At 33.7% G+C, this 23,214-nt stretch overlaps 1 protein-coding gene across 10 annotated transcripts in view; it reads right to left on the reverse strand.

The window, feature by feature from the left end:
- Positions 1–1,814: 1,814 nt before the first annotated feature.
- ens (MAP7 domain containing protein ensconsin) overlaps positions 1,815–23,214 on the reverse strand; it is a 76,346-nt gene continuing 54,946 nt past the window's right edge. For 9 of the 10 annotated variants that reach the window (XM_075306468.1, XM_075306470.1, XM_075306471.1 and 6 more), the window contains 7 exons: positions 21,325–21,495; positions 17,650–17,819; positions 16,827–17,591; positions 6,639–6,884; positions 5,992–6,557; positions 5,765–5,919; positions 1,815–3,489 (listed from right to left, as the gene is read on the reverse strand). In XM_075306468.1, the coding sequence (XP_075162583.1) occupies positions 3,473–3,489; positions 5,765–5,919; positions 5,992–6,557; positions 6,639–6,884; positions 16,827–17,591; positions 17,650–17,819; positions 21,325–21,495 (2,090 nt within the window). In that variant the 3' untranslated portion in view covers positions 1,815–3,472. Of the gene's footprint in view, positions 3,490–4,130; positions 4,519–5,764; positions 5,920–5,991; positions 6,558–6,638; positions 6,885–16,826; positions 17,592–17,649; positions 17,820–21,324; positions 21,496–23,214 lie in introns of those variants that run through there. The other variant, XM_075306469.1, reaches the window with a different exon arrangement.

Below are 23,214 nucleotides of genomic sequence, written 5' to 3' on the forward strand. Positions count from 1 at the left end.
AACTACTACGACTTGGTACCATAGTTATTCACATTACACTTCCGAAATCCACCTTAACTAAATTTCAACTGTCATTTGCCATTTAAACCCTTTATTATACATAAAATATTGTAAAGAAAATTTCCCGGGAATTCCCGCACTTCATTCCGGAATCCCGTTCCCGGGAAAACCCCTAATATTGTACCATACGGGGTTGGCTAACTATCAATTACATACGGTATCGATTTGAGCCCGTATGGTAATCATTTTTCTATGGGTGTAGGAATGTATATGAATAATCCCGAGAGACCAGGGGCCAAATCACCGGAGTCGAAATCGAGTACTTCGTCATCGTAATGTAGTATACGCGGATCACTGCAGTTGTTACGGAATTGTTTCTAATCGAAGTTGAACACGATAGGTAGCATGCTATCGAAAACGAAGTATGTAGTGATTTTTGAGCGGAAAAATGTCAGCAAAATACTTTAAGAAAATATAATATTAGTTGCATTTAGGGAAACGGATCAACGAAAGGAATGCTCAGTAGCCGCTTCAAAAAAAAAACTTTTTTCAAGAACATATTTAAAAGCTCCTCTTGACAGACGAAAACGTATTTTAAATCTATGGATGTTATAAAGACAATTAGTTAAAAGCACTCACTTCAAAATAGAATCACTTACACTACTTCAGGTAATGCTAAAGGACTGCTTTTGTCACGAATATTTTTTCCTTATTAACGCCACTTTTAAACAAAAAACGCTTGGTTTCATAATATATGTTTACATTTTAACACACAAAAATAACAAAAAATTTTCAGAAATAAAATATTTTGATCACAAAAACTTATTTTGAATTTCTCTTTCGCTTCCAATTACTTATGTACAGCACAGCAATGTAAAAATAAGTAGTAGACAAAATAAATTACGATCGAATACGGTGATCTAAAAATTTTCTGCGATCGAAATCTTTCTCTATACGAAACAGACCTTGAAACCCCGAAACAGTCGGTTTGCAAAGTTATGTATGTATTGGGATGTGCGTGAAACAATTTTTACTACCTTACAGAAAGGACGTTCAATAGCGACTCTTGTTGGAAGTGTGCGTTAGTTTCGTGTTGGGTTCGATTCCAGGACTGGCTGTCACTGACAAAAGAGGGGAGATGCAAAGCTTTGCCAACACCAATAAGGAAGCTTTAAATAGATCCAACCAACCACTAGTTCGAATATTGCTGATACTAGACCAACGCCCACTGCTTTCATCCATTCGAGTTACTGTAAATGTAAATCAGAATAACATAGTATGCAGTGATTACAAACACCCTCTACAAAAATCGACTGCTTTGAAGTCTTCACGCACTTGAGAATTATACCATCATCTGTCACGACAACATTACCTAGATTTTTTTTATCTGATTCAAATCACGAAATTAATTGGTGCAATTAATATTTTAATTGAAATTGCCGCTTCCATAGCTATGTGTGTTCAAACTTTAAACCTTCATTAGCTAGTTCAATTCCTGCATATTTTATCGCAGTCGGTTGTGCGTTCGGTAAAGCGACATTTAGATAGAAAATTAAGCCACATTTTTTTTAATATATGAGAAAAATTGTCTAAGGTAATCAAGACCCAGCCTAATATAGTTGGGAAACAATGTCTTCCCGATTTCTTGAAAACATAGAAACTTTTGAAATGTCTACAAACTCGAAATGCATTACATTTCATTTATGTTAAATAATGCATTGATATTCATTTAGATTCAAAACCTTCTACAAAGTTTGTGTTTAACATCGTAATTTATTATGCTTTTCAATAAATTAATAAAGAAAAAAAAAGGATTTTGATCAAAGCTTAATTTTGTATTTTGTTTTGTTGGTTTAAATATTATTGGTAATACAAAAAAAAGAGTTTTATATAAGAAATAATAGTTTATAATTAACATTAACTACATAAAATACAAATTTGAATTTTGAAATTTTTAATTGCTTTCTTCTTCTAGAAGCTTGACATTATTGACAAGGATAAAAGAATAAATACAATCAAAAAAATGGTTTGCTTAATTTCCATCATTTAACTTTCATAAATAATTTTATTACACAGGCGGTTATTAAGGTTGATATATTTTGTATTTGTTAAATAAAAATTAGTTTAACCTATAATGCTACCAAATGTTTTTCTTTCTTCGTAATATTAAAAAAATAATATTAAATACAAAATACATATCGAATAATTGTTGCACAATTTCATTTTTAAATGAATCTAAGGACAATTTACAAGAAGAAAACAAGTGGTACTAGTAGAATATTTCACTTATGATGGGACGGGGGAAGGAAAAAAGACAGAATACATAAACATCAACAAATGAATACGACATTTAAAGACAGTTTTATATTACGAGACTATAGAATATTTATAGACAAATTTATCTGACTGTGAAAATAATGGATTGATTTGTGCATTTAGCTTTTTTGAGAGAACTGAATAAGGGAGTCTTGCGAATTTATTTTTTTTTCTTTTTTTGAAATATTCTGTCTTTTTTTTTTTTTAGAATATTGAACTTATTATGGGTCATCATGTGATAGATGATCGGTCTGGATAGGTTTTGAACATGTATATATATCTGTGTTTTCTTTCATTTATATAATCTATATATATTATATAGTACGTTCTATTTTTCTCCTCTATCATCATCTAAATATGTAAATATTGCTAGGCATGGATGTAGTATGTATATACGTATAATTTTTTGCAGTTTTCTCAAAAAAAATTTGCTCTAATTATTAGGCACACAGTTAAATGAAAATACAAATACAGGAGTTATGAAAAAATGTATATGTATTGTGAAAGCAACTTTCTTTTGAAAATGCCTATGGAGTAGCGTTTTGATCCAAAATATTATTTAGTTTTAATAGAGCAATATGCTGGCCTTCAAATAAAATAGCTTAGGATTCTTTAAAAGAAACAATTTTTAAATAAGAGTTTTTAAATAATTATCTACAAACTAAACTAACTTGCTTGTTTTTAGGATTCTCTCGTATTTTATGGTTATTAAACATATATATAAGTTTATCATTAATTAATTTTTCCAAAAAAGCTTTTAATTTTATATGTGTGTATGTAAAGTATAGTTTTATAGTAACCATATTTTTTTGTCTCGTATTTTATGTTTTCTCGTTACGTGTATGTATATGTGTGTGTGTCTGCAGAAGGTTGATGCCTTTTATTTTTGTTCTCTCCTCGAGGGGGGAACAGATTTTGGAATCATTTACGTCAACTTCCCACTTCAAATCATTGTTTCATTTTGGTGACCTATCACCTGCTTTTCTTCATACGGCATAATCATCATAATCATCATTGTGATTGTTGTTGAAGAACGAACCTCTTGTTGTGTTGCATTCAATATATTTGTATATATATATGTGTGTATTTCTATAGTGATATATAGACCTAGATACATCCAATAATCTCGGTTGGTTCCTTCTATCTATCGATAAACTCACAGCAATGAAATATCTAAAAAATATATATAAAAGGAAAAATTATGTATAGACTTACACAACAAAATTTTAGATGTAACAAAATTTTAGACACATTGTAAAAGAGTGAGCAACTTGAACTTCATTTTGGACTTATTGCTCCTTTCAAATGAGTCCATTCATATTTTTTTAATAATGCTTAAATGAATTACTAATTAAATTTAATCTATTTTTCTTATTCTTTCCACTATACATTTACTGTTCTGGAAATTGACTACTGAGGCAACCCTCGAAATTGTATAGTATGTAGAAACAATGGAGCCCGACCGAACACAATAGTATTGGCCGAGGGAAGCCTTTGTTAATTGGCTTCGCTCGGACACTTAAACTCCGTCAAACACTGCTCTCTTTTATCGCTGCGATTAAGAATTTAAAAACAATAATCCAATCACCGAGGAAAACTCGCCGTTTACGAGAATATATTACATTATATTAATTTTCTGTTTGCATTAGGCGGTAAGGCTAAAAAAGAGTTGGGTTCTATCGTCGGTTGCCACTTTTGGTAGAATTCTACCAAAAAATGGTATATTTTTTACTGTTTGGTAGATTGGTAGAATTCTTGATGCTTTGGTAGATTTTGCAAAATATTCCTCTCCAACTAAGTGGTACTTCACAAACTTTCATAGAAATACTTTTATTTTTATTGTTTTTTTTTTTTTTATAGAAATAAAATTTTGACAAAATTTTCTATAGAAATAATATTTTGATAAAACTTTCTATAGAAATAAAATTTTGAAAAAATTTTCTATAGAAATAAAATGTTGACAAAATTTTCTTTAGAAATTAAAGGCGTAGTTCACTTTGGGTAGAGTGAATTACCCGAATTTATTCTGATAATTGGTTGATAGTTTTGCTGCAAATAGAGGATGCTGATGAGGAATGTGGTAATTCCGAAACAGCTGTACATCCAACCATCTATAGGGCTTTGCCTAAATAAATTTGACAAGCATACTTTTCCTCTGTTGGTTAAGCTACACTTGTAGTTTAGTCAATGCACGGTTTTAAGCTGAAATTAAAAACAACAATAATGATTGAAGAATAAACCAACAATAACAAACAAAACGAAATAAAATTTTGACAAAATTTTCTATAGAAATAAAATTTTTACAATATTTTCTATAGAAATAAAATTTTGACAAAATTTTCTATAGAAATAAAATTTTGACAAAACTTTTCGTAGAAATAAAATTTTGACAAAATTTTCTATAGAAATAAAATTTTGACAAAATTTTCTATAGAAATAAAATTTTGACAAAATTTTTTATAGAAATAAAATTTTGACAAAATTTTCTATAGAAATAAAATTTTGACAAAATTTTCTATAGAAATAAAATTTTGACAAAATTTTCTATAGAAATAAAATTTTGACAAAATTTTCTATAGAAATAAAATTTTGACAAAATTTTTTGTTTGTTATTTTTTTTGTACAATGTTCTCCAAATTTTGGTAGATTATATTTGGCTCGAGTGGCAACCGTGGTTCAATCCCATTTTCGGCCGAAAACCAACAAGTTCTTCAGCTCTGTTTATCTCCTCTGTTGACAAAAGCTCTCTATGTGTGAAATTAAACTAGTGTTGGCCTAGGGAAACAAAAGTCAAGAAATCGACTCTCTGACTAATTGACTTTTGTAAAATATCGAAGTCGAAATTTCGAGTAATGATATATGCCAAAATCAAGTAATCAACTTTGATTTAAAATGAGAATTAAAAAAATCCACACAGAATCGTTTTTACAATAATCGTAATAATCTTTCAAATTTAGAAATAAAACGACTGATCGGTCAGATGAATATGGCGACTACATTAAAAATCGCGGGTTCTGAACCATTGACCAGCTGCTCTATTTTTGATTGGCATAGCTCTATATCGGGGATATGCAAATTACAGCCATAATTATAGTTCAAAGTAATACCGCTTATATATTATAATTGGATTGAATAAATTGTCAAATAAAGGGAGTGATGAGGATGTAGAAAACTGGAACAGTTTTCCCCTTCCTGTCTGGACAACATAACACCATGAAAATTAGTAATGATAGGCAAAAAATAAGCCATTCTATCATTAAACATACTAAGGTGCAAAGAGAAGCGTTTTAAAATGCTCGTCCGGCAATGGCATGATAGTTGGAATAACATCACTCCTGTATGAGTAAACTTGTTAGCCAAAGGAATGTAAATCATTTTTGATTATAGTCGCGATGGTGTCTAGAATATTGTTAGAAATATGGGTGTATAGTATATGTAATTAACGTACCTTTGTTTTCATGACTATCAGCAGTGACTAGCGTTGTAGTAGTTGTTGTTATTAGACTATTATTGTTATTAAAATTAACAGTATCCTGTGGTTCAAGGCTCAGATCGATCAACTGATTTGTCGATGGTACCACTGTTTGTAAAATATCGATATCACTACAAAATAAAATGAAAAGTTTTTTTTTTTATAAAAAAAAGAGTTCCCACAAATACTTGTCTACACCTTACTTTTTGTTGCTAATACTTTCAATGTGATGGCCATTACCATTTGCTACCGACTGTGATGTGGTATTGCTGTCATTATTTTGCAATTCGGCAAAGATTTGTTTGCCATTTGTCTCTTCAACAACTATTTGCGCTTGAATTTGCTGTTGCTGTTGCAAGTTCTGTTGCATATTCTTTGCATTCTCATCAATAATCATATTGGAAAAACTATTGATGAGTGAGTTTTCTTTGTCAATAACAGATTGCTCATACATAGCTTGTGTGTTTTGATGTTCTGGTGCGGTGGCAGCAATTATAGGTGGGTATTGCTGCGATTGGATTGCAGATTGTGATGATACTGCCGCTGGTGTGGATGGCGATATGGAGGTGGTGCTAGAACCAGATGTGGGTCCGCTGTTCTCTATACTGCTGTGTACGACTTCAGAATTCTCTGATGATGTTTGTGTTGGTTCAACCAATGTGGTGTTTGCAACATTTGAATTTGATGTAGTCTCTTGATTTCCTCCTACAACCGACGTTACATTAGGAGAGTCTTCTGCACCAGATGGTTTTGGTGAGTTGTTGTTTTCCTAAATTTTCATTAAAAAATAAAGATTAAAATTATGAGATTGATTTTAGATAGAAATAGAAAATATTTTGACAATGCCCACTTTTGTAGGAGTTGAATTTGGTGTGTTGGTAGCGGGACCAACCCTGCGGGTACGTGACATAATAGCTTCTACACGTTTTCGTCTCTCTTCGCGTTCTTTTTCTTCGCGCTTAAGGCGTTCAGCAACTTCAATTTTTTGTTTTTCAGCCTCCTCTTTAGCCTTCTTTTCTGCTTCTTCTCTTTCTATGCGCTGTTTCTCTTCCTCTTCGCGTTTTTGCCTTTCTTCTTCTTCGCGTTGTTTTGCTTCCTGTAATTCACGTAGATGTTTTTAAATTAATTCATTTGATAATGTTGCAATTTATATTACAAATTGTGTGGTAATTTAAATAACATAGTTGATTAACGCAATATATCCTTTTTTATACCAATATGAGACCAATCTCAATCTCTCAAGAATATGTTAATTTTTTTTAAATTTCTGTCAGAAATCATAAAAATTTTTAGGCATAGAATTGTGGAAAATAATATAAAGGTCATTTTTGTCCGGGTAGCTAGAAGTTTAGAATTTTAGCAAAAAGTCTCAAACTACAACAGATGAGTTGTAGTTTGTTGACCAAAGAAGTACAGGACAGCTATTCAAGATGAAAAAAAAAAACAAAAATTTTCTGTTTTAGCAATTCTTTTGTTAATATGGCAAATATCCTTCAATTATGGAACAGAAGACATACTGCTATACAGTCAGTAGTTCGCTGAAAATTTCTGCTCTTCCTAATTCAGTATATCGAAAGGGAGAAATACTATTGCATAAAATCCAAAGCAGAGGACTTTAAACATTGAAAACCAATTCCAATTTTTATTATACCCCTCTTGAGGATCGGATTTATATTTTGAGAAAAAAAATTAACTATGAAATTATTATAATCTAAACGTCTTTGTGGTGATGTAGCTGCTTAGAATACGAATGCGAGTTTGTTTAACCTATTGGTGTTGGAAGCCACATTATATATGATCTACTCGAATCTATTTCTTCAGTCAATCATAAACTATGTTATGCTTATTCAAATTTGGTCCCGATTTCCACAATATGAGCATATTATTCGCATAAGTATGCTGACCGAAATATCATAAAAGTTGTACGTTATAGCAACTCTACTTTGAGGAAGGCGATTATGAATAGTGAATTAGCTAAAGCTGACCAAAGGCTTCCAATAAATGAATTTGCACAGATATTCGTCAATGACATCAATAATGGGCTGAAAGCTATGGAAATAAACAGAGGGCCAAAAAGCGTAAATGATAAATGGTTCAGTTTATTTAAGAGAAATGAAGATGGAACAAATAAGATTATATAACATAGCTTTATGGTACAATAATGAATTTCACTGGGTCAACTATCGTGTATTTAGAAATGAATACACCAAACATTTAAGAGTATGTAAAGGAAACTATATAACATAAACAATAAAATAAACGAATGCAGCAATCAAAAGGATATTTGAAGAGCAATAAAAAAAATTGTTTTGAAAAAAGACGATGATTACGTACATGAAATCGAATGGGAGAATCGTTACACAAGATGTTAAAATAGCAGAAGAATTGAACTCATTCTTTATAAAAAGCGTCGAAGATATTTCAAAATCCATACCATACGTTATATATGAGAACAACATTAATGAAAATTCTGTTTTCAAATTTAAGAATGTAACTCTGACTGATATAAAGAATACAATGAAAGCTATGAACAATAAAAAGGATTACAATTTCTTAAATATTAATACGCTATTGAGTAACTTTGATTTATTCGGAAAACATATATACAAGTTGATTAATGATTCACTGGAGAAAGGAATTTTTCCAAATTGTTTAAAAGAGGCATGTGTAGTCCCTATAAAGAAGGTGCGAAATACAAAGAATCCAAACGAAATGCGACCGGTAAATATGCTACCGACATTAAGTAAATGAATAGAGAAAATTGTGTATAAACAGCTGAATGCCTATTTTGAGAAGAATTTATTACTGTATGAGAAGTAATCGGTATTTGGAAGTAATCACAGCTGCGAAGCTCTTATAAATCTCGTAGTATCAATGTAGAAAATAGATATTGGAAGAAAAAAACTGTATAGCTGCTGTATTTCTTGATTTAAAGAGAGCAGTCGAAATAATAGAGAGATTTTACTACTCAAACTAAAAAGCTATGGTATTAGAGGTACTGAATTATGCTGGTTTACATCTTATTTAAATAACAGATACCAAAAAACCAAATTTGGCGATCAATTTTCTAATCCGAAATTCAATAATTCAGGGGTCCCTCAAGGTGCGGTATTGTGTACCTTACATTTCCTGATCTATATAAATGATTTGGAATCGGTGGTAAGGAATTCAAACGTTTACATGTTTGCTGATGATACATTAATATTTGCTGTTGGAAAAACCCCTGAGGAATGTGTACGTAAACTGAACGAGGATTTAGCTAGAGTTGATAAATATTTAAAAATGAATAAGATAAAACTAAATGTTGAAAAAAGGCAATGATAATAAACGGATCTACATCGGAGCAAGTTTGAATGGATGGTACTGAAATCGAAAAAGTTGAGGAGATAAAATATTTGGGAGTTATAATGGATAGAAAACTGAACTTCGTATCACATTTAATTTAATTTAATTTATTTATTTTCATATGTAACTACGTTTGCAAGAAAATATCGAAAAAAGATGCGTTTTTAAGAATAATCAGATACACTTTATCAATGGCTACAGCTATAAATATTTTTAACACAACGATAAAGTCCTATTTCGACTATTGCTCTACAATACTGATTCTCGGTACACAACAAATGAGAGATCGACTTCAAAAACTACATAAAAGAGGAATACGTTGTATACTAAAATGTCATCGGTTTACCCATATTAACGAAATGTTGGAAAGTTTGCAATGGTTATCAGTGAATCAACGACTAACAATGAATGTTTTATTATTCATTTTCAAAACTAAACATGGAATGATGCCGAAATACATGGAACAATTTTTGAATTATGTTGCGGATATTCAACCGTACAATCTTCGAAATGTTATGGATTTCAGACTTGATTTTTCATCAACAAACTTTGGTCAAAACCTACTGTTCTACAAGGGACTTAACATTTTTAATGAAATGCCTCAAGAATTGAAAAATGAGAACAACATTTTTGTATTCAAACGTAAAATGTTTACATATGTAAAAGAAAGATTTTAGAAATTTCAATTTGTACTTATTAAGTTAATATATTGTATATAATAGCTTATTGCTAAATAAATCAATCAAATCGATCTTATCAAAAATGGGTACAAAGAAATCACAATTAGCTTGCTTTAAATCATCAAAATATCATCTATTATCATAAAATGATCAAGATATAGGATCAACCTTGGTTATTATTACAAAACATTGATTAAAAAATGTTTGTTATTGTTATGGATGGCAACACACTCCATGAATATCCAGAAAGAGTTAAGCAATTCGTTTTCTCTCACGCATACATACTAGCCATACGTACAATTGTCATTACATATTGTAACGGTATACATTTATTTCTCTTTGTTCTATACTTGATATTAACAATATGCTGATCTTAGAATCATTCCGTTTTGAGTAGAAACGTTGAGAAGTGTACTTTGATAATAAATAAATATATTGTTCTACCACTTAAATCGTTTACGTCTTGTTAGTAGGACAGTGGGAAGGACATAACAGTGGCGACGAGCACTGGTTTGTTTTATTGTAACCACCTTGGTGTAAAAAAATATGGAAGCTGTATTTGAAAAATTCCTCGACAAACAGCAACAAAAATTGATAGAGCAATTGGTGACTTTGACCAAAAGCTCATCTGTTGCATCATCAGCGAATTTTCGTACCACCCAGAATCGAATCAAACTTTTGAAGCCTGGTTTTCTCGATACGAGGTGTTGTTCTGTGAAGATGCTGATAAACTTTACGATGCGGAAAAAGTTAGGTTAATTTTGAGGAAATTGGAACCCCAAGTGTTTGACAAATACGCAGATTATATTTTGCCAAAAATACCCCGTGACCTTGATTTTCAAACCACAATTTCTACGCTCAAAACCATCTTCGGAAGGAAGGAATCGCTTTTTAGCACCCGAATAAATAGTTTGCAATATACAAAATGTGATGATGTTGAGTACGTAACATACGGCGCAATGGTAAACAGTAATTGCGACAATTTTGAATTCGGACAACTTAAGGAAAACCATTTCAAGTGTCTCGTTTATTCAAGGTCTACAAAATCCTGAAGATGGCGAAATAAGAGCTCGATTGTTAATTTTTTTTTTGGAAACTGATACTGAAGGCATAATTACAATTGACAATATGGTAAGCGAAATACACCGAATAATCAGTTTAAAGCGCGACGCAGCTTCGGTGGAACAAAGTACTATAGTACACGCCGTTAAATACAAGGATCAGAATAATGTAAACAAACAAATGCCGATGTAACTATAATTTCGGAAAAGGTTTGGTCCAAAGTAAATAAACCGTATATTAAACAGAGACGCATCAGGTCACGTCCTGGACATCATCGCCCAATGCAAAACAGAAATTGGTTTTCAAGGGAAATTTATAATGGCGAACTTATTTGTAACCAACCACCAGCACCTAAATGTAATGGGGACAGATGTAATGGATTTGCTTGACATCTGGAATTATCCCATTGGGGTTAAATCAGCCCCCGGAGCCTTCCAACAAGTTATGGACACAATCCTTTCCGGCATAAAATATGCGTACCTGCGCGCATGAAGTTTTCGCCCGATTCGTAAGGTATAATCTTACTGTAAATTTTGATAAATGTAGTTTTTTCTCACGCAGCTGTGCTTACCTTGGCTACAAAGTTGACGGGAATGGTGTCAGACCAGATCCAGGGAAAATTTCAACAATTTTAAAAATGCCAGCTCCAACAAACATATCAGAGTTGCGTTCAATTCTTGGAGCTGTGAACTATTATGGAAAGTTTATACGGAAAATGCGACAAATACGAGCTCCTTTGGACGAACTGTTGAAGCATGACCGCGAGTGGAAATGATCCGAGGATGCAAAAAATTCATTTTCAAAATTTAAAGATATTTTAACCTCGGATTTAATGCTTACGCATTATAATCCTAAGCTTTCCATGAAGGTTGCTGCGGATGCATCTACAGTTGGTATAGGGGCATATATATGTCATCAGTACGCGGATGGCTCAGAAACGGCAGTTTACCATGTTTCACGTTCACTAACGCCAGCCGAACGCAACAACAATTGAAAAAGAATGCCTCGCCCTAGTTTTTGCAGTTCAGAGATTTCATAAGATGCTCTACGGAAGTCATTTTAAATTAGAAACGGACCACAAACCATATTTGGGAGTAAAAAAGGAATACCGACGCACACTGCAAGTCGACTACAGAGGTGGGCATTAATCTTTTATTTTGAGTTGTCATACGTGCCAACATCGCAATTTGGGTGTGCTAACATTTTATGTAGACTAATTAACAAGGATCGGAAGCCGGATGAAGATGTCGTAATTGCCAGTGCTACATTCGACGCAGAGGTGAAATACATCGCACAGAAAGACATCGAAGCTTTACCCGTTTTATACAGCATGGTTCGGTCAGCTACACAAAAAGATTCTTTGCGGCGGAAAATTACAAAATACAACACATAGTGGCCAAAATCGATCACAGAAGATGAAAATGCATTTTTTATTCGTAAAGATGGGATTTGTGTTATCGATGACTGTTTACTTTTTCTGGGTCGTATTGTGATACCCAAGAATCTTCGTCAGCGAGTGTTAATGCAATTACATAAAGGCCACCAAGGCATTGTGCGAATGAAATCCCGTGCTAGAAGCTATGTGAATTGGCCAAACATAGATAAAGATGAAGAGTTCGTTCGCAAATGTAGTATATGCGCGACAACAGCAAAGGCGCCACCAAAAACAATGCAACCATGGCCGCTTGCTCCAAAGATAATAAAAGAGGAAGATGGGAGATTGGCTACTGAGCACATCAAACCATTTACCACATTAGTTTAATACTCGAACCAAACGCGTATACGACAAGTATTGACACAGCATTAAAATGCAAATAAAAAGAAATTAAGAGCACGAAATAAATTTCCATAAAGGGGAAAATGTAATTTTTTTTTGTTGTTGCCTAAAATTTAACATTGTTTCATTAAGAAAACAAGTAAGGAAAGTCTAAAGTCGGGCGGGACCGTCTATATTATAGCCTGTACCACTTTGTAGATCTAAATTTTCGATACCATATCACATCCGTCAAATATGTTGGGTGCTATATATAAAGGTTTGTCCCAAATACATACATTTAAATATCATTCGATCTGGACAGAATTTAATAGACTTCTCTAAAATCTATAGACTCAAAATTTAAGTTGGCTAATGCACTAGGGTGGAACACAATGTTAGTAAAAAAACATATGGGAAACATTTAAATCTGAAGCAATTTTAAGGAAACTTCGCAAAAGTTTATTTATGATTTATCGCTCGATATATATGTATTAGAAGTTTAGGAAAATTAGAGTCATTTTTACAACTTTTCGACTAAGCAGTGGCGATTTAACAAGGAAAATGTTGGTATTTTGACCATTTTTGTCGAAATCAGAAAAAATATATATGGGACCTATATCTAAATCTGAACCGATTTCAATCAAATTTGGTACACATGACTATATTACTAATTGTACTCCTAGTGCAAAATTTCAACCAAATTGGGCCAAAACTCTGGCTCCTGGGGCCATATAAGTCCATATCGGGGGAAAAATATATATGGAAGCTATATATAAATTTGAACCGATTTCAATCAAATTTGGCACGCATGACTATATTACTAATTGTACTCCTAGTGCAAAATTTCAACCAAATTGGGCCAAAACTCTGGCTCCTGGGGCCATATAAGTTCATATCGGGCGAAAGATATATATGGGAGCTATATCTAAATCTGAATCGATTTCAACCAAATTTGGCACGCATAGCTGAAATGCTAAATCTACTCCCTGTGCAAAATTTCAATCTAATTGGGCCAAAACTCAGGCTTTTAGGACCATATTAGTCCATATCGGGCGAAAGATATATATGGGAGCTATATCTAAATCTGAACCGATTTCAATCAAATTTTTCACACTTGACTATACGACTAAGTGTCATGTTTGTACAAAATTTCAAGCTAATCGGGATAAAACTCTGGCTTCTGGGTCCATATAAGTGCATATCGGGCGAAAGATATATATGGGAGCTATATCTAAATCTGAAGCGATTTCAACCAAATTTGGCACGCATAGCTGAAATTCTAAATCTACTCCCTGTGCAAAATTTCAACCAAATTGGGCCAAAACTCTGGCTTTTAGGACCATATTAGTCCATATCGGGCGAAAGATATATATGGGAGCTATATCTAAATCTGAACCGATTTCAATCAAATTTTTCACACTTGACTATACGACTAAGTGTCATGTTTGTACAAAATTTCAAGCTAATCAGGATAAAACTCTGGCTTCTGGGTCTATATAAGTGCATATCGGGCGAAAGATATATATGGGAGCTATATCTAAATCTGAACCGATTTCTTCCAAAATCAATAGGGTTCTATTCTGACCCAAATTAGGAACATGTGTCAAATTTGAAGGCGATTGGACTTAAATTGCGACCTAGACTTTGATCACAAAAATGTGTTCACAGACAGACGGACGGACGGACAGACGGACATGGTTATATCGACTCAGGGACCCACCCTGAGCATTATTGCCAAAGACACCATGTGTCTATCTCGTCTCCTTCTGGGTGTTACAAACATATGCACTAACTTATAATACCCTGTTCCACAGTGTGGCGCAGGGTATAATTAAAATTTGCATTTAAAAAATAAAAACGAAAAACAACTAAAAGATTACAAACATGTATTAAACTAATCTGGTAAATGCAACATTTGGTATGACGCAAGCCAATCTCCCATCTTCCTCTTTTATTATCTTTGGCTTGCTCAACGTCCAATGCAGCGAATACACATCGACTTGGCCGGGCCAGTAGATCAGACTACTTTTCTTTTGGTTTTGAATGCCTATTCGAAATGGGATGTGTTTCCTTTAAAGCCAACAACATCGAATGCAATAATTGATTGCCTCAACGAATTTTTCTCGTAAAGGGTGATTCTTTTGAGGTTAGGATTTTCATGCATTAGTATTTGACAGATCACGTGGGATTTCAGACATGGTGTCAAAGAGAAAGATGCTCAGTATGCTTTGACATTTCATCATGAATAGACGAACGATCTGCCACAACGTCGAATTTTCAGTGAATGGGCCCTAGAAAAGTTGGCAGAAAATCCGCTTTTTTATCGACAAATTTTGTTCAGCGATGAGGCTCATTTCTGGTTGAATGGCTACGTAAATAAGCAAAATTGCCGCATTTGGAGTGAAGAGCAACCAGAAGCCGTTCAAGAACTGCCCATGCATCCCGAAAAATGCACTGTTTGGTGTGGTTTGTACGCTGGTGGAATCATTGGACCGTATTTTTTCAAAGATGCTGTTGGACGCAACGTTACGGTGAATGGCGATCGCTATCGTTCGATGCTAACAAACTTTTTGTTGCCAAAAATGGAAGAACTGAACTTGGTTGACATGTGGTTTCAACAAGATGGCGCTACATGCCACACAGCTCGCGATTCTATGGCCATTTTGAGGGAAAACTTCGGAGAACAATTCATCTCAAGAAATGGACCGGTAAGTTGGCCACCAAGATCATGCGATTTGACGCCTTTAGACTATTTTTTGTGGGGCTACGTCAAGTCTAAAGTCTACAGAAATAATCCAGCAACTATTCCAGCTTTGGAAGACAACATTTCCGAAGAAATTCGGGCTATTCCGGCCGAAATGCTCGAAAAAGTTGCCCAAAATTGGACTTTCCGAATGGACCACCTAAGACGCAGCCGCGGTCAACATTTAAATGAAATTATCTTCAAAAAGTAAATGTCATGGACCAATCTAACGTTTCAAATAAAGAACCGATGAGATTTTGCAAATTTTATGCGTTTTTTTAAAAAAAAAGTTATCAAGCTCTTAACAAATCACCCTTTATTTTGGATGGCATGGCCTGGTGAGTGATAATGACACCCAATTCACATCACAAATATTTGATACTTTTTGCGCTGAGCGAGGAATACAACACATTTGTACGGCGACATTTCACCCCCAGTCCAACGGTCAAGTTGAGCGGTTCGTGGACACGTTCAGGCGCTCCTTAGAGAAGCAATCTTCTACAAATAAAGTAAATTGAATTCGGGAATTTCTTCTTTATTATCGAGCTACAGCTCATAATAATGTACCAGAAAACAAGTCTCCTGAGAGCCAGAATCTTCCTCGGCTACTGAAGTAAACACGTTACAGCCGCAAATTGAAAAATCATCCACTGCTGTGTCCACCCCAGTTGGGAACAACATTACCGAAGGAACACCAGTTAGAAGATCAAATCGATTAAGACGTAGGTCATATCGACTTCGTGATTTTACAACCTAAAAGGGGAGATGTTATGGATGGCAACACACTCCATGAATATCCAGAAAGAGTTAAGCAATTCGTTTTCTCTCACGCATACATACTAGCCATACGTACAATTGTCATTACATATTGTAACGGTATACATTTATTTCTCTTTGTTCTATACTTGATATTTACAATATGCTAATCTTAGAAACATTCCGTTTTGAGTAGTTACGTTGAGAAGTGTACTTTGATAATAAATAAATATATTGTTCTATCACTTAAATCGTTTACGCCTTGTTAGTGGGACAGTGGGAAGGACATAACAGTTATTAAAACATTTGTAGTTTTAGCATACTGCAAAAGTAGAACAGCCCATTTTCTTACCCTAATGTTTATAAAATAAAGGATTAAAGAATACGATGTTTAAAAATATATATACAAGAACTGATGCTGCAAAATACTTTAAATACATTTTTTAAAATTAGAAAATGTCAAATTGAAAATGCCAATTTTATACTTAAAGGCCAATATTTGAGTAGTCTCCGTTTTGAGTGAAACGAAATATATTTAAGATAATTTAGCAATGAGTAGTGGGTACAAGGATATTCCTGCAAATGGTGCTGTTGATTTGAAATTGTACGAGTCTTCGACATGGTCCGTAGTTCATTTTACTATATTCGTTTTATATTCGTCTAGCACAACTGAAATAAGTGTAAAAAAAGACTCACCTCTATGGCTTGACGCAAACGCTCCTCTTCGGCCTTACGTTGTTCCTCTGCTAGACGCATAGCTTCTTCTTCAAACTGGCGTTGTCGTTCTGCCTCCTCTTCTTGCCTTTTAAGTTCAGCCAATCTTTCGGCTTCCAAACGTTGTCTTTCCAATTCAGCCTGTCTTTCAGCTTCTTCACGAGCTAATCGCCTTCTTTCAGCCAATGCAGCCTTGGCTTCTTCTTCTGTTGTAATTTTACTCTTCGCCATCATTGAAGCTGTCATTGCATCAGGATTGTCCCCAACTGCTGGAGGTAAATCGCGCACCATTGATCCTTCCTTACTTCCACTACGGGATTTCGGTTTCTGTGACACTGTTGCACCTGGCGTTGAGTCCAATTCTGTATCTGGATCTTTTTCAGTGCCTTCATCAGCCTTTTCCTCGTGTGGTATTATCTCAACAAGAGGACTTTCCTTAGCATTATCGTTACTAATTGGTTTCTTCAATTCAATGTGTCCACCGCCATTTTGTTGAGCGGTCGATGGCGTATCAGATTTAATGGCAGATTCTTCTGTTTTAACTTGATTTATAGCTTCTTTCTGTTCTTTACTCTTAGTGCTTTGCTGATCTTTACCATTGCTGGAAATTTGTTTGTTTGATGGAGGCGTTATGCCTGATTTCGACATTAATTCCTTAGATTTTTCTTTGCTCAATTTGTGCAAGCGATCAGAACTGGCTGTTTTGGAAAGCGGCTTTGGTGTAGTGGCTTTTGGAGTTAACGGTTCCTGTAACAAAAAATATTATATAGTGACAGCAAAAAATGATACCCATTGTACAACTTACTCTCTTAACTGGTGTCTTCTTTTCGGCACTGAAAAGACGCGAGGATGATGATGTCACAATGAGTGAGGTTGACATCATATTCGTTGATCGCTTCGGTGTAGTTTGTGCGGATGGTGAAATTGATGAATTTTTCACGGGCGGTTTATTTTCCTTTTTAAGTTTATTTATTTCTACAGAAGAAGAATTGTACGAACCACATTTAAGTAACTGATACAAGATTATAAACCAAGATATATTTATTCAGGATGACTTAGGTCCCTCTTGCATACAAAGTGTCGTTTTCCTTTAATTCTAAAAGGTTTCTGGCCTGACAGATAGCGCTACTAGAATTAACACCATATGATATTATTTATCCCTAACCCGTGTATAAATTTGACAGTTGTCTTAATTTTTGAATTATAATATATCCTCTCAATTTCGGAAAAAAATTCTTCCGAACTATAACTCCGGCATCTAAGAACAGAACTTTTCGCTAGAAACCAGATTTGAAGAATAAGTTATTGCGAAAGCAATTCGAAGTCCATGGGACGATTTTTGGAATCGCATTCACTATTTTGTGGAACGTTTGTTTTAGCAACTTGGAATAGCTGTTGTGATAATCCTTACGTTAATATCACTGATTATGATATCTGGGTTTAGGATTAACAGTTATTGTTAATGGAAATCTATTAGTCGATTCTTCGCTTCGACTTCGACCTTTCTTAGTATTTATAAAATGGAAGTGCGAAATTTCAATAATGCTATGTAATACATTTTGTTATTGTATCACAATTTATCTCTGAATTCCCAATGCAGCTGATTATATAACGGAACACCCCGTTTGCACATGAACAATTTGTCTGGACTCAGTAAAAAAATTACAGGTTCCCAATTAAAGCCATTTATCAGACCAAGGAAGAACTGCTGTAATCACCCCGATGGGGACATATTTGTTAGCGGTGAAAATGGTGAAATCATCAATTTCTCTGTCAGTGGTAAAGGCCTATGGTCATTACCTAGGTGAGAATGCCAAAGTCCATTGTGCGTATTCAAATCTCCTTGTGCCAATCGGTTATATCCGCCCAACCGCAACACTAAGCGTGGAGAATACTCTAGGGTATAGCTCTCAACCAGAGGGATGTACAAATTGTATACTTCTATCTCAGCAATCCCAGATTTAAATGCAATGTAACAGTCACTAGTGTTTGGCACTGGCGATATAAATCCGTATTGAGCGAAGCTGTGTAAAAAGAAATGAATCCACAAACACCATTTCTCTTGCAATCCGTTCGTAGCACATTGTATTGTACCACTTTGGTCGACCATCTTATTCCGCTAGCAATGTAAACTGTGCAAATATCATTAGTGGCTTGAGTGGCTTTCTTGTCTTTTTTTAGAAAAAAACTTAGCGGTATTTTTACTAATTTTGGAACAGCTGTAACCTTTTTTTTACTTAAATAAAGCGTAAAATGTCACCTATCACAATGTGATTGGCAGCGCTCCAAGGATATCTTTTGACAAAATACGAAAAAACACATTTTTTACCAATTGAACTCACTATAAGAGATCGCATGGTGGTAATTGGTGACTTACTCACTGCCACCTACATTTGTGGGTAAGATTACAATACGAAAAAAGACACCGGTTGCAGTTCTCTGGTGCGCACTCAACTGATTCAATACATATATTTAGAGAACGAGATTCGCCGTACAAATCAACTAATTTGCCTTAACCCTTGTGTATGGGATAACACCGGAAGCGATACCAGCGTGATGAGGTCCCTTGGGACCTACAATAAAAAAGGATGGTAGAGACGTTATCCCCTCTACCATATTTTTCGATTATTTATTGTAGGTGTGATCTTCTATGACGCACAAATTGCATATATAGACATTTTTTTGTAAATATAGAGTTTTCTTTAATTTTTAATAGAATACAGATAATGTTTAAATTTTTGATAAGTATTCTAGACGCCCTGATGTTTGTCACAGGCGTGGTACCTATAAGTATCCTTATACGTACCAAGCAACAATATATTGTTTTTATAGTTGAATGTTCTGAACAAACTGGATTTTTGAAGGAAAAACAATACGATTTTTTTAGAGTCGTTCTCAGTATTATGTGCATAGTGGTTGCTTCAAACTTGGTCCAAATTGAGGCACATCTTGCCAAATTCCAGAAGCCGATGGGTCTGGAATATAAAAACATAGATCGGCCACGATTTCTATGAAGTTCAAATAACTTTGTTTGCACTTGTTGTTTCACTATAGTGGATATATCAACGGAAGACATAAAGTTATGTACTACCAACCAACGAAACCAATAGAAACTTCAAAAATGACAAATTCTTCTAAATAACGGTATTTTCTGAAAGGATGTTAGTGTTATTAACTGTTCTCCTTACAAATCTCGCAATATCTTTACACTGCATTTTAAACTGCGTTAAAACCACTAATGTAATTAGTGGTAGGTCCCATTGGACCTCCCAGCAAAAAAAGCGTCGCCAAAAAAGTAGTGAAAATGTTTTTTTTTTTTTTTTTTGTAGATCAGGAAGTGGTGCAAAATTGGCGCAGAAGCGACGAATTTAACATGGGCTTATCATAGGACGTATGTCCACCATTTTAAAAGCCGTTGCACTGGATTTGTATCACTTCTTAAGGTGTGAAGCGAATTCAGTGTTTTGGATGTGAATTAAGAAATTTTGTGATATTTTGACAAATAAATAATTTTAAAAATTTTTTATGAGTTTTAATGCATTCTTACACTTGTGTGGAACGTTTGGCATCAAATATTTTCAAAAATTCGCAATTTTTCTAAAATGGATTTTGAAGCAAAAAATTTTAAATTTTTCCGAAAAAAACGAGTTATAAAAAATTGAAAAGAAAGAACTTCCTGTGCAGTTAAAATGAAGAACTTCTTTGGGAGGACATTTTTGGAAGTGCTTTTAAAGTTGTGCCTTTAGAAGAACTTCCAAATTTTTTTGCTGGGCCTCATCACGCAGAATCGCATTAAACTTATTCAAATACCTATAAAAACCGATTTAATGATTCAATCACATAAAAATTTTAAGTTTTCAACTTAAAACACTTTAATACAAGAAGTCATAAACCATCACGCTGCAATTCATATAAAAGATAAAGTTATGTACGAATAAAAATTAAAAAGGTCCAGCGGGACCTCGTCACGCACAGAAGGGTTAAAAAGGGTTTGGATGTACAGAATTCTTTTAAAAAAAATTATATTCTGAAAAAAAAAATAAAAATTTAAATTCCCCAAAAAAACAACCAAAGGAGAAAAGAAAGAAAACAAATTAGAAATAAATTAATAAACATCCTTTTGCAAAAGAAAAGTGCCATCTGTGGTGTTCAGACAAACAATAGCGCAGTGAATTGACTTGAGACTTTTATACATTTCTTCGTCTATGCTTATACCCTGTTCCCCTATCTCATACGAAGGAAAATTGATTGTTGGATCTATTTCGAAAGACAAGTCACTTCATATTTTGCTATCGAGTAGGGGTCGAAGTCAATGTATACAAACGAGACGAACAAAAATAGAAGAACCCCCAAAATGATTCCAATTTAAGTGACAGTAACAGAAACTTAATTATTTTAAATTCAAATTTTGCCCAATTTCGCTACATGTAGAAAAACAAAATGTTGATATCAAACATTACCCAAAATATTTTTTACATACCATCTACAGATACAACTGTACCGGCAATACTGGCTGGACGGGGTTTGCGAGCAGCAGGCATTGATCGTCTATTGATAAACCCAGATGTTGACATTGTAGTGGATGTGGACATGGCACTACCGGGTCTTGATGTGGTATGGCCGCCGGGAGTTACTGTGCCAGATCTTGAACCTATATGTGATCGGGCGACGTAAAATTGTTTCATGTCATTATTATAATACTAATAATCACAAAGACAGGATAAAAAGGATTTTTAATGGATGATCATGAAAAAAAGAACTAAAAAATGTAAAATAAAATCGAATTTTATGTAAGAATTTTACATGGAATAATAACCCTTTACCAAAAAATTTAATCGACAACCAATCACCAGGACTTCAAATGTTTTTTTCTCTTAGACAACCATACAAAGGATGTACAATAGTTACAAATGTATGTATTTACTTGTACATACATAAAGTTAGTTACTTCCATTACGATTTGATTATAAAATGTACATATAAATACATATTCACAAGAGGAAATCACTCATTATACACAGACCGGTTAATTATAATCATGTTTATATATAGCATAAATATATGTTATATACATCATTTGTATATTAGAAAATATAAGGAAGGGAACTCCGTAGAAATTTGATATTCTGTAAGCCAAACACCACATTTTTTTAAAGGCCGAAAGCATTGAGATACCATACAAAATAAAAGATATAAGCTTCTGTCAAATACAAATGTAATTTAATTATTATACAATACAAACGTTTTATATAATGGGTAAAATAATAATACATCATAAACTGTGAGAATAAAAAAAATATGCCAGAATCTTTCAAACACCTTTAAGCGAAAAAAAATGGGGAGATTTAAAATGAGACCAGTACTGAAAGAAATAGAAAAATAAAGTTATATTGCTTATGTATGTGTATACATATAAAGAGAGAGATGTATACTATTGCGAGAAAACTTTTTCTCAGTAAGAAATCAAACGAACTTAAAGATAGAAATGTGTCATATTATACAAAATTTCTAAATACGCCAATTGATAATGAGGCCATAGAAGTCCCCTTGAAATATGAAGCATTGTTTTTCAATCATATTAATTATAATAGAAATTTGTAATTAACGTTTTCATTACCAAATTAAACTTACAGTTGAAAACATTAATCATTCATTCTGATATACAAATATCAAAAGAATATACTGGAATGTGTGTTATGAAAAGCTACTATCCACAATTCCTTCAAAAATTAAGTGAGTTTCTTCTGAAAAATCATTGAGGAAGGGTGACCAAGTCACCATCTAGTGTCATTGGATAAGAACATATGTGTTTATGTTAAGAAAAAATAGGACAAATAAAACGAAATAATATAAGATATCGGTTTGTTGTTCCATTAACATAGTAACCACCAAAATAAAAATACGATGAAGCCCGGCCTTAGTTAAAACGGAAAGTTGAAACGTGTTGTCTACAAAAATGATTTAAACAATAAAACGTAGTTAAAGCTGTAAAATAAACTTTACTGCTTTGACAGTGTCGATTTTTATACCCACCACCATAGAATGGTGACGGGGGTATAATAAGTTTGTCATACCGTTTGTAACACATCGAAATATCGATTTCCGACTATATAAAGTATTTATATTCTTGATCAGGGAAAAATTCTAAGACGATATAACCATGTCCGTCTGTCTGTCTGTTGTAATCACGCTACAGTCTTCAATAATGAAGCAATCGTGCTGAAAATTTGCACAAACTCGTCTTTTGTCTGCAGGCAGGTCAAGTTCGAAGATGGGCTATATCGGTCCAGGTTTTGATATAGTCCCCATATAAACCGACCTCCCGATTTGAGGTCTTGGGCTTATAGAAATCGTAGTTTTTATCCAATTT

This window comes from Haematobia irritans, chromosome 4, assembly GCF_050003625.1.
Source record: "Haematobia irritans isolate KBUSLIRL chromosome 4, ASM5000362v1, whole genome shotgun sequence".
Classification (NCBI taxonomy): Eukaryota; Metazoa; Arthropoda; class Insecta; order Diptera; family Muscidae; genus Haematobia; species Haematobia irritans.